Source organism: Oncorhynchus tshawytscha, linkage group LG06 (assembly GCF_018296145.1).
Source record: "Oncorhynchus tshawytscha isolate Ot180627B linkage group LG06, Otsh_v2.0, whole genome shotgun sequence".
In the NCBI taxonomy this organism is placed as follows: domain Eukaryota; kingdom Metazoa; phylum Chordata; class Actinopteri; order Salmoniformes; family Salmonidae; genus Oncorhynchus; species Oncorhynchus tshawytscha.
Window position 1 is genome coordinate 22053023 of NC_056434.1, and position 12745 is coordinate 22065767.

Consider the following 12745-nt stretch of genomic DNA (forward strand, 5'->3'; position numbering starts at 1 on the left):
TTGTCAACCGCCATATAAAGCCCAAAGAACAAGAAGCCTGGAGGGGGAGAGATTACTAGAAACAAACTTTTACCCTTTTATCTGTGGATTAATTCTCGGAGTAGAGGACCATGTGCATTTCAGGTAAAATAGCAACCCAATGTTAATCTAGCTAGCTAGCTAAATTCACATGTTTAATGCTTTTTGACCTGTCCCCAAATTAATATAGTTATTTCAGAGTTCGTTTTGATATTTCAACCTGCGTGTCCTGATCCCGTCTGGTGTGGTTGGACAAAATCAACATGCGACAGGACAGCAGTGGAGAAGGTGGAAAGTTAAGTTCCTCGGCATACACATCACGGACAAACTGAAATGGTCCACCCACACAGAAAATGTAGTGAAGGCACAACAGCACCTCTTCAACCTTAGGAGGCTGAAGAAATTTGTCTTAAAAATCCTCAAACTTTTACAGATGCACAATTGAGAGCATCCTGTCGAGCTGTATCACCGCCTGGTACGGCAACTGCACCGCTCACAACCGCAAGGCTCTCCAGAGGGTGGTGCTGTCTGCACAACGCATCACCGGGGGCAAACTACCTGCCCTCCAGGTCACCTACTGCACCTGATGTCACAGGAAGGCCAAAAAGATCAAGGAAAACAACCACCCGAGCCACTGTCTGTTCACTAGAAGGCGAGGTCAGTACAGGTGCATCAAAGCTGTGACCGAGAGACTGAAAAACAGCTTCTATAACAAGGCCATCAGACTGTTAAACAGACATCACTAACACAGAGAGGTTGTTGCCTAAATACAGATTTGAAATCATTGTCCACTTCAACAAATGGATCAATGGTCACTTTAATAATGTTTACATATATCTTGCATTACTCATCTCCTGTATATACTGTATTTTCATACCATCAATTGCATCTTGCCTATGCCGCTCCGTCATTGCTCATCCATATATTTACATGTATATACATTCTCATTCCATTCCTTTACTTAGATTTGTGTGTATTAGGTAGTTGTTGTGGAATTGTTAGATTACATGTTAGATATTGCTGCACTGTATGAACGAGAAGCACAACCATTTCGCTACACTCGCAATATCATCTGCTAACCATGTGTATGTGACCAATACAATTTGATGTTAGATGTAAAGCCACAAGTCATAGCCTAATTCTACCATAAGGCCATGTGTGCCTCTTTCCTTTCTTCCCTGAATCACAGGTTCATAGGTCAAAACTGAAAGAGGATAAGTAAGACCTACAGAGGAACATAGGAACACAGTATCAATCCCTAAAAAGGTACAGGAGAACTAGACCTATGCTCTAGAAAAGCTACAATCACAAAAACGCTGCCTCTAGAAAATAGGCATACTCAACACTTGGCATACAACAAGTAGCCTACATACTTCTTATGAGATCTCAAGGATGTAGTGTAGAAGTCCTAAGTGGTTGTGTGTATTGGCGTGTTAAAAATAAATATGCAGCACTGGTAATCCAAAGGCATTCCTAACAAGACAGCAGAATGTGGAGGCCCAGGGAGAGACCAACGAAAGCCATCAGTGAGGATTCTTGACACCTCAGCCCCCAGTGCATACATAACAGCGGGGATTACAAAGATCAATCTCTCCACAACAGCTGATCTTTTTATGAGAACAGAGCAGAGGCAGCAGCCAGGCCTGTCCACTCCACATTCTGCAAAGCAGTCGCACTCTGTCTCTGCCACAACCCAAGAGGCAGGGCCAAGGAGAAGCCAGTCTCACTACAAGAAACAATGCCAGCTCTTTCCTAAACATCCATGACTGGCCTCTGGGCACGATCATTCACTCAGAAGAATGTGGTTCCTTATTTTACCATCATCATGTTCAAGTGGCTCCACCAGCAGGATTATCCGGCTAATATATACATGGAAATAAACCGCCTATGGGCCACATTTTCATTTGGTGTTGTAGCTAATAAGGCTGTAGCTTAACTCAGCACTAACATCTAGGTCTAACCGGTGAGGGTTAACTCTATCAACTCTACATACACTAGAACAGGGATCATTAAATAGATTCACCCGGGGGACTTATTTTTCTTGAGCGGATGGTCGGGGGGCCGGAACATAACTACAAATAATTTGTAGACGGACTATTGACTGCAAGAAGCCGAAACAGATACAGTTGAAGTCGTAAGTTTACATACACCTTAGCCAAATACATTTAAACTCAGTTTTTCACAATTCCTGACATTTAATCTGAGTAAAAATTCCATGTCTTAGGTCAGTTAGTCAGAATAATAGTAGAGAGAATGATTTATTTCAGCTTTTATTTCTTTGATCACATTCCCAGTGGGTAAGAAGTTTACATACACTCAATTAGTATTTGGTAGCATTGCCATTAAATAGTTTAACTTGGGTGAAACGTGTCAGGTAGCCTTCCACAAGCTTCCCACAATAAGTTGGGTGAATTCTGGCCCATTCCTCCTGACAGAGCTGGTGTAACTGAGTCAGGTTTGTAGGCCTCCTGGTGAGCACACACTTTTTCAGTTCTGCCCACCAATTTTCTATGGGACTGAGGTCAGGGCTTTGTGATGGCCACTCCAATACCTTGACTTTGTTGTCCTTAAGCCATTTTGCCAGAACTTTGGAAGTATGCTTGGGGTCATTGTCCATTTGGAAGGCCCATTTGTGACCGAGCTTTAACTTCCTAACTGATGTCTTGAGATGTTGCTTCAATATATCAACAATTTCCCTCACTCATGATGCCATCTATTTTGTGAAGTGCACCAGTCCCTCCTGCAGCAAAGCACCCCCACAACATGATGCATGCTTCACAGTTGGGATGGTGTTCTTCGGGCTTGCAAGCCTCCCCATTTTTCCTCCAAACATAACGATGGTCCTTATTAGAGGTCGACCGATTAATCGGAATGGCCGATTTCAAGTTTTCATAACAATCAGAAATCTGTATTTTTGGACACCGATTCGGCAGATTTTTTTTTTTACACCTTTATTTAATCTTTATTTAACTCGGCAAGTTAGTTAAGAACACATTCTTATTTTCAATGACGGCCTAGGAACGGTGGGTTAACTGCCTTGTTCAGGGGCAGAACGACAGATTTTTACCTTGTCAGCTCGGGGATTCAATCTTGCAACCTTACAGTTAACTTGTCCAACGCTCTAACCACCTGATTACATTGCACTCCACAAGGAGCCTGCCTGTTACACGAATGCAGTAAGCCACGGTAAGTTGCTAGCTAGCATTAAACTTATCTTATAAAAAACAATCAATCATAATCACTAGTTAACTACACATGGTTGATGATATTACTAGTTTCAAATCAAATCAAAGTTTATCTAGCGTGTCCTGCGTTGCATATAATCGATGCGGTGCGTATAGTTGCTCCAATGTGTACCTAACCATAAACATCAATGCCTTTCTTAAAATCAATACACAGAACTATATATTTTTAAACCTGCATATTTAGCTAAAATAAATCCAGGTTAGCAGGCAATATTAACCAGGTGAAATTGTGTCACTTCTCTTGCGTTCATTGCATGCAGAATCAGTATATATATACAACAATTTGGGCCTCCTATTTTTGCCAGAATTTTACGTAATTATGACATACCATTAAAGGTTGTGCAATGTAACATGAATATTTAGACTGATGGATGCCACCAGTTAGATAAAATACGTAACGGTTCCGTATTTCACTGAAAAAATAAACATCTTGTTTTCGAGATAGTTTCCGGATTCGACCATATTAATGACCTAAAGGCTCGCATTTGTGTGTTATGTTATAATTAAGTCTATGATTTGATAGAGCAGTCTGACTGAGCAATGGTAGGCACCAGCAGGCTCATAAGCATTCATTCAAACAGCACTTTCGTGGGTGGCTATTGTCGTTGTGTTCCTGGTTCGAGCACAGGTAGGAGCGAGGAGAGGTAAGGAAGCTATACTGTTACACTGGCAATACTAAACTGCCTATAAGAATATCCAATAGTCAAAGGTATATGAAATACAAATGGTATAGAGAGAAATAGTCCTATAATTCCTATAATAACTACAACCTAAAACTTCTTACCTGGGAATATTGAAGACTCCTGTTAAAACGAACCACCAACTTTCATATGTTCTCATGTTCTGAGCAAGGAACTTAAACGTTAGCTTTCTTACATGGCATATATTGCACTTTCTTCTCCAACACTTTGTTTTTGCATTATTTAAACCAAATTTAACATGTTTCATTATTTATTTGAGGCTAAATTGATTTTATTGATGTATTATATTGAGTTAAAATAAGTGTTCATTCAGTATTGTTGTAATTGTCATTAAGACAAATAAATAAATAAAATTTAAAAAATACAAATTGTCCGATTAATTGGTATCAGCTTTTTTTGGTCCTCCAATAATCAGTATCGGCGTTGAAAAATCATAATCGGTCGACCTCTAGTCCTTATGGCCAATTAGTTCTATATTTGTTTCATCAGACCAGAGGACATTTCTCAAAAAGTACAATCTTTGTCCCCATGTGCAGTTGCAAACTGTAGTCTGGCTTTTTTATGGCGGTTTTGGAGCAGTGGCTTCTTCCTTGCTGAGCGGCCTTTCAGGTTATGTCGATATTGGACTCGTTTTACTGTGGATATAGATACTTTCGTACCCGTTTCCTCCAGCATCTTCACAGGGTCCTGAAAGGAAAGGTAGAAAGCCTCCATTGCTCTAGCACTGTGCCCAGCTTGAGAAGTGATTCCCTAACTCTTCTTTTCTTGTCTTGTTTTGTTCTGGCTGGAAGGAAGACCATCTCTAAAGCCTTATCAGCGCTGTGCAGTGTCTGGGTGTGTGGAGTTGAGGACAGAGGAAGAGTAGGCCTAGGTGTTGGGGAAAGGAGTGTGGGAGAACCAGGGGAAATCAAGACAGCCTGCTACTGAGTAGACTTTCCACAAAATGTCCTCTCTAAATCCCCAGATGAAATGAAACCAATAACCTAATTGTATTTCAAAAGTTTTTAAAAAAATGGAAAAACATTTAATCCATAGCTATACATTCTTCACCCATGGAATTGAATAACATCCACACCTCAAGACAAGCTAATTGTTCCATACACTGCCATGCTTTATTTTAAAAGTAGCCAAAACTCAGATCTATTGTATAAATAGCGTAGGTATGAAAGGATTGATTAATGATAACATGCAGTTGCAAGAAAGCAACACAATTACATAACATGGTCAAACTTATTTTTTAAATGTTAAACACTGAAGTGATCTAAGGGCTGAATCTTACCTGGGATGTGTAATGTGAGTGTTTAATAAAACTTTTAGAAAATCATACATAAAATATATTGGCTTATTTTTTAATAAACAGTGATTGATACAGTGATTGATAAGTCACAGGGCAATATAGGGCTTCTCTCTACACACAGCACTGCGTGTTTGGCTTGACTGGTGTTTAATGACACTTGTTTTGTGTTTTAGCCTGTGAGTGTGTATTACATCCGCTCACCCCCTCCCTAAATTCTGTCAAAGTCACACACTGAGATTTTCTCTCAGGTTGATACACACTGCTTATACCGTAGCAGTGACCCATGGGTGTAACTAAATTAACCGTTCATTCATCAGAGTTGGCGAAAGAGAGTATTTCATGATAACACACTCGATAGGAAAATTCACCCAAATCAATGCCAGGAAAATGGATCAACAAATTCATTGTGGGCTTTAAAGACATGTCCTAATCTGCCATTTTCAACTTGAAGGAAGAACGGCCATTAAACCAAAAAAGATTATATTTCAACTTCTCCAACTTTTGGAAATTGTTGTCTACTGCACTTGATGTGCAGGCCTAATCATGCAAGTACACTGCATACAGAAAGACTTGATTGATTTATCCCTAGACATAGCCAACCTAGGTATTTGATCAAAGATTAACTAATTGTATCTATACAGTCCATTCATCTATAGTGCAAACTCATCCATAGTCAACCTATTGGAAACCGCTGTCTAATAGTGCAAACAAATATTTGTATGGGACCTATAACAGTGTAGTAGACAAAAAATGCACCAAAATAACCAGGAACTCTATAGACCTAGTCCCACTTGTAGACTTGTATTAGATATGGAATGTAATTGGTGAAAGGTTTGTTATGCATTTTGCTAGTGGTTTACATCTTACAAAATAACTAAAATGCATATTTGTATTCAGAAATATTTGTGCACATCAATACTAACTGTCTCACCTATCTCATTGGGACATTCTGTAGGCCTATATTTTGCTACTCCAAAACAAAGTGTGTGGAAAGAAATCAGCGAAATAACGTCGTTCCTTTCCACAAACCTTGCACACTTTCAAGCAGAAACGGTGTCCTTATGACACCCGACACCGGCGATCAATCGCAGTGCATTGAGGCCTCCGAGTATAGGCTCTAAAATGAACTTTTGCTGTACCCCGCAAGAATTAAGTAAAGTTGGGATAAATAGTCAAAATTCCGATTTTGAAAAATGTCACTCTTCTGATCAATTGAAAACGCGAGAAAGTTTAGACTTGAGTGAACTCCTGCGATAGCCTTGCCACGGAGTGAGTATTCAACTTGTAAAGAAAAGGCTCAAACGTATATTTAAAGATAATACACGAAAATACATGCCTATTTAACTTTAAAAACACAAATGGATAACTTAATTATGGCTATTATAACTACCGACCTCTAGCGAGACACATTCACGTACCTAAAGCCACATTGCTTCCCAGTGTTTTCTAAAAAACATATTAAAACTTTGTAAACTCGGAGCAAAGTCCGAACAATAAAAGTCGCTACTTACCATTAACTACAGAGAGCAAGCTACTATAAAACAGTAATTCCACGAGAAAAACGTCCATTGCAATTGCTCGTAGCTTTAATTCCATAACTCCGACTCCATTCTTCTGGTTATTTGTGCAAAATAAAGTTATAATCCAAGCGACTGTCTTGGTCGATACTTTTGTTGGAACGCTACTCCCGCCTGCCTGCCTGCCCTCATCGTGGAGGCACAAACGAGAATGACAGCGGAAAAAGGACGACGTCACTAGACATACGGTTATTTTATGCCCGTGGTGTTTCACTTGATAGTTTTTAAATTATAGTTGCACCTTTAAAAAAAAAGCACATATCTAATGTCACAAATTCATTTACAATCATTGAATTCCAAAGCATTCAATGACAAGATCATTGCTACATCTAAATATTTTCTTAGAAAAAAAATAGATAACTTAATTAAGGCTATAAGGGTCCCGAGTGGCGTAGCGGTCTAAGGCACTGCATTTCAGTGTTAGAAGCGTCACTACAGACCCTGGCTCGATTCCAGGCTGTATCACAACCGGCCGTGATTGGGAGTCCCATAGGGTGGCGCACAATTGGCCAGGCGTCGTCCGGGTTAGGGTTGGAACAGGGTAGGCCATTATTGTAAATAAGAATTTGTCCTTAACGGACTTGCCTAGTTTTAAAAAATCTCACAGGTTCAATAAAAAAAAAATCTCACAGGTTACATACATACATACATACATACATACATACATACCACCCCTTTCAAATTAGTGGATTTGATTATTTCAGCCACGCCAGTTGCTGACAGGTATATGAAACCGAGCACACAGCCATGCAATCGCCATAGACAAACATTGGCAGTAGAATGGCCTTACTGAAGAGCTCAGTGACTTAACATAGCACCTTCATAGAATGCCACCTTTAGAACAAGTCAGTTCTTAAAATGTATGCCCTGCAATAGCTGCCCCGGCCAAGTGTAAATGCTGTTATTGTGAAGTGGAAACCTCTAGGAGCAACAACGGCTCAGCCACAAAGTGGTTGTCCACACAAACCACTGAGTGCTGAAGCGCATAGCACTTAAAAATCATCTAGTTGCAACACTCACTTCCCGAGTTCCAAACTGCCTGTGGAAGCAACTTCAGCACAATAACTGGTCAGCACAATAACTGTTCGTCAGGAGCGTCATGAAATGGGTTTCCATGGACGAGCAGCCAAAACATGTTCTCTGAAGTGATGAATCATGCTTCACCATCTGGTAGTCCGACGGACAAATCTGGGTTTGGTGGATGCCAGGAGAACGCTACTGGCCCGAATGCAGTGTCAACTGTCAAGTTTGGTGGAGGAATAATGGTCTGGGGTTGGTCTGTTTTTCATGGTTCGGGCTAGGCCCCTTAGTTCCAGTGAAGGGAAATAAACACGACAGCATACAATGACATTCTATAGGATTCTGTGCTTCAGCATGACAATTCCCCTGTACTCAAAGTGAGGTCCATAAAGACATGGTTTGTCGAGATCAATGTGGAAGAACTTGACTGCACAGAGACCTGACCTAAACTCCAACAAACACCTTTGGGATGAATTAGAATGCCGACTGCGTGCCAGGCCTAATCGCCCAACATCAGTGCCCGACCTCACCAATGCTCGTGGCTGAATGGAAGCAAGTCCCCACAGCAATGTTCCAACATCTAGTGGAAAGCCTTCCCAGAAGAGTGGAGGCTGTTAGAGCAGCAAAGGGGGGACCAACGCCATAATAATGCCCATGATTTTGGAATGAGATGTTAGATGAGCAAGTGTCCACATACATTTGGCCATGTAGTGTTCTGTCACAAACTAGATTGATATACTGTCAAATATTGATTTATATAAAAGTAGTAAATATTGAAATTATTTCTTCTTAGCTTAAAAACACAAAACAACTTAAAGTGAGAATCATTTTGACTTCATAAATATATTGTGTAGGCTACAGTGGATGTGAAAACAAAGTGACAAATTGAGTCCTTTTTGGTCCAGTGTAGGATGATTGATCGGAAGACTAACATCCGCTTCTCAATAAGGGTAGGCTATAGGGGTGTACACTTCCTTTACAACAAATGGCCATGTAGGCTTTACTCCATCCCCCCAGAGGATATTTGGCATGCTTAACCCTTTATTTTTGTAGCATTACCTATTCTGCACATCTATCACTCCAGTGCTTAATTGCTATATTGTAATTATTTCACCACTGTGGCCTATTTATTGCCTTACCTTACCTCTTTTGCACACACTGTATATATACTTTTTCTATTGTGTTATTGACTGTACAGTGAGGGGGGAAAGTATTTCATCCCCAGCTGATTTTGTATGTTTGTCCACTGACTAAGAAATGATCCGTCTATAATTATAATGGTAGGTTTCTTTGAACAGTGAGAGACAGAAAAAAAAATAATAAATCCAGAAAAACGCATGTCAAAAATGTTATAAATTGATTTGCATTTTAATGAGGGAAATAAGTATTTAACCCCCTCTCAATCAGAAAGATTTCTGACTCCCGGGTGTCTTTTATACAGGTAACGAGCTGAGATTAGGAGCACACATAAAGGGAGTGAATCTCAGTTTATACAGGTAACAAAAGACACCTGTCCACAGAAACAATCAATCAGATTCCAAACTTTCCACCATGCCCAAGACCAAAGAGCTCTCCATGGATGTCAGGGACAAGATTGTAGACATAGACAAGGCTGGAATGGGCAACAAGACCATCGCCAAGCAGCTTGGTGAGAAGGTGACAACAGTTGGTGCGATTATTCGCAAATGGAAGAAACACAAAAGAACTGTCACTCTCTCTCAGCCTGGGGCACCATGCAAGATCTCACTTTGTGGAGTTGCAATGATTATGCGAATGGTGAGGAATCAGCCCAGAAATACACGGGAGGATCTTGTCAATGATCTCAAGGCAGCTGGGATCATAGTTACCAAGAAAACAATTGGTAACACTACGCCGTGAAGGACTGAAATCCTGCAGCGCCCACAAGGTCCCCCTGCTCAAGAAAGCACATATACATGCCCGTCTGAAGTTTGCCAATGAACATCTGAATGATTCAGAGGACAACTGGGTGAAAGTGTTGTGGTCAGATGAGACCAAAATGGAGCTCTTTGGCATCAACTCGCCGTGTTTGGAGGAGGAGGAATGCTGCCTATGACCCCAAGAACACAATCCCCACCGTCAAACATGGAGGTGGAAAAATGCTTTGGGGGTGTTTTTCTGCTAAGGAGACAGGACAACTTCATCGCATCAAAGGGACAATGAACGGGACCATGTACTGTCAAATCTTGGGTGAGAACCTCCTTCCCTCAGCCAGGGCATTGAACATGGGTCGTGGATGGGTATTCCAGCATGAACACTCGGCCAAAACACACGGCCAAGGCTACAAAGGAGTGGCTCAAGAAGAAGCACATTAAGGTCCTGGAGTGGCCTAGCCAGTCTCCAGACCTTAATCCCGTAGAAAATCTGTGGAGGGAGCTGAAGGTTGGACTTGCCAAACGTCAGCCTCGAAACCTTAATGACTTGGAGAAGATCTGCAGAGGAGTGGGACAAAATCCCTCCTGGGATGTGTGCAACCTGGTGGCCAACTACAAGAAACGTCTGACCTCTGTGATTGCCAATAAGGGTTTTGCCACCGAGGACTAAGTCATGTTTTGCAGAGGGGTCAAATACTTATTTCCCTCATTAAAATGCAAATCAATTTATATAATTTTTGACATGCGTTTCTCTGGATTTTTGTTTTGTTTTTCTGTATCACTGTTCAAATAAACCTTACCATTAAAATTATAGATGGATTATTTTTGTCAGTGGGCAAACGTACAAAATCAGCAGGGGATCAAATACATTCCCCCCCTCACTTTGTTTGCTTATTCCATGTGTAACTCTGTGTTGCACTGCTTTGCTTTATCTTGGCCAGGTCGCAGTTGTAAATGCAAGCTTGTTCTCAACTAGCCTACCTGGTTAAATAAAAGGTGACATTTCATTTATAAATATATTACCTAACAGTATCAGTCTCCAAATTCAATCTCTCCCCGAGTCTATAATACCTACGTGTCAAACAGACCACCATCGTCTCTGTGCCCAAGAAATCAAAGGTAACCTGCCTAAATGATTACTGCCCCGTAGCAGTCAGTAGCCATGAGGTGCTTTGAAAGGATGGCCATGGCTCACAACACCATCATGCCGGAAACCCTAAACCCACACCAATTCGCATACTGCCCAAACAGATCACGCATTCTCAATCGCACTCCACACTGCCCTTTCCCACCTGGACTAAACACTTCCCTCTGCTACTGGATCCTGGACTTCCTGATGGGCCGCCCCCAAGTGGTAAGGGTAGTCAACAACACATCTGCCACGCTGATCTTCAACACTGGGGCCCCTCAGGGGTGCGTGTCCCCTCCTGTACTCCATGTTCACCCAACGACTACGTGGCCAAGCACAATTCCAACACCATCATTAAGTTTACTGACGACACAACAGTGGTAGGCCAGATCACCGACAACAATGAGACCGACTATAGGGAGGTCAGAGATCTGGCAGGGTGGTGCCAGGACAACAACCTCTCCCTCAATGTGAGCAAGACAAAGGAGCTGATTGTGGACTACAGGAAAAGGAGGGCCGAACAGGCCCCCATTAACATCAACAGGGCTGAAGTGGAGCGGATTGAGAGTTCAATGCTTTGGTGTCCACATCACCAACAAATTATCATGGTCCAAACACACCAAGACAGTCGTGAAGAGGGCACGACCACACCTTTCTCCGCCAGGAGACTGAAAAGATTTGGCATGGGTCCTGGTTGCATCTCCGCCTGGTATGGTAACTGCTCGGCCTCTGACCGTAAGGCCCTACAGAGGGTCATGCGAACGGCCCAGTACATCCCTGGGGCCAAGCTTCCTGACATCCAGGACCTATATACTAGGCGGTGTCAAAAATTGTCAAAGACTCCAGTCACCCAAGTCATGCACTTCTCTCTCTGCTACTGCACAACAAGCGGTACCGGAGCACCAAGTTTAGGACCAAAAGGCTCCTTAACAGCTACTAACCCCAAGCCATAAGATTGCTGAACAATTAATCAAATGGCCATCCGGACTATTTACTGATTTGATAATGTGTCTGAAGCCGCAGGATGTAAAAAAAATAATAATAATAATAATTTTTAAAAATTAAACAAATGGCACACTTGGTCTCTACTCATGTTCTCTATAATATACAATAACAGAAAAGTTACTTTTATGATGTACAATTTTCCCTTCATTCTTTCATAAGACACCAGGCATTGAAAACACTGAGGATTAAGCCATAGTCCTGGCAGAAAAAGCACTCCTCGGGTTGAACGCTAAGGTTCTCCAACTGGCATGAACTCGAAAGGGGGAAAAGTAGAAGCAGATGTCCCTCTGTGTATGAGTGAGGCAGGCAACCATTCCCAGCCCAGATAAATATGCCATAATGAAACCTGTCTTTATAGTCACCTGCACCATATAGCCGTCGGCATTCCCTTTGATCCACTGGGCCTTATCCACAAAAAAATTAAAATCATTGGTCTTTGTTGCTTATAAATATTGTTTCTCCCAGTAATATCCACACTACAGTGTAACAAAGTCCATGTGGAACAGGCCCTCTCAAAACAAAAGGCTTATACAGGCATGTCAGTGAGCTTATCACTAACCCCCTCGCTCTCTGCTTCTCACCAGATCTTCATTTTGCAGATATTGAAATCGCATGTCCTGGAGGCTGTGATTTCCTGCTGTCTCTGATCTGACAGTTAGAGCTCAATAAATGGGAGCAAACACAACCAGAGCAAATACAGAATATTGAAGTAAAAAAAAATAATAATAATTTAAAAAATGAATATCAGGTCTTGGCAGCAATATATTGGGGAATTGCAGAGGGGTGATAAATGATCAATGACAAATACTGTAGCAACCAATTGTTAGTTCTTTTTTTTAACTAAATGCAATATTCTTTGGC

The 12745-nt window shown here is 41.4% G+C and overlaps 1 protein-coding gene across 2 annotated transcripts in view; it reads right to left on the reverse strand.

Annotated features, from left to right (window-relative positions):
* Nucleotides 1–7235, reverse strand: part of LOC112252244 (low-density lipoprotein receptor-related protein 5) — a 79271-nt gene extending 72036 nt beyond the window's left edge. Inside the window, exon 1 of one of the 2 annotated variants that reach the window (XM_024423313.2) lies at nucleotides 6773–7235. In XM_024423313.2, the coding sequence (XP_024279081.2) occupies nucleotides 6773–6857 (85 nt within the window). In that variant the 5' untranslated portion in view covers nucleotides 6858–7235. The remainder of the gene's footprint in view (nucleotides 1–6772) is intronic. The other variant, XM_024423314.2, reaches the window with a different exon arrangement.
* Nucleotides 7236–12745: the final 5510 nt, after the last annotated feature.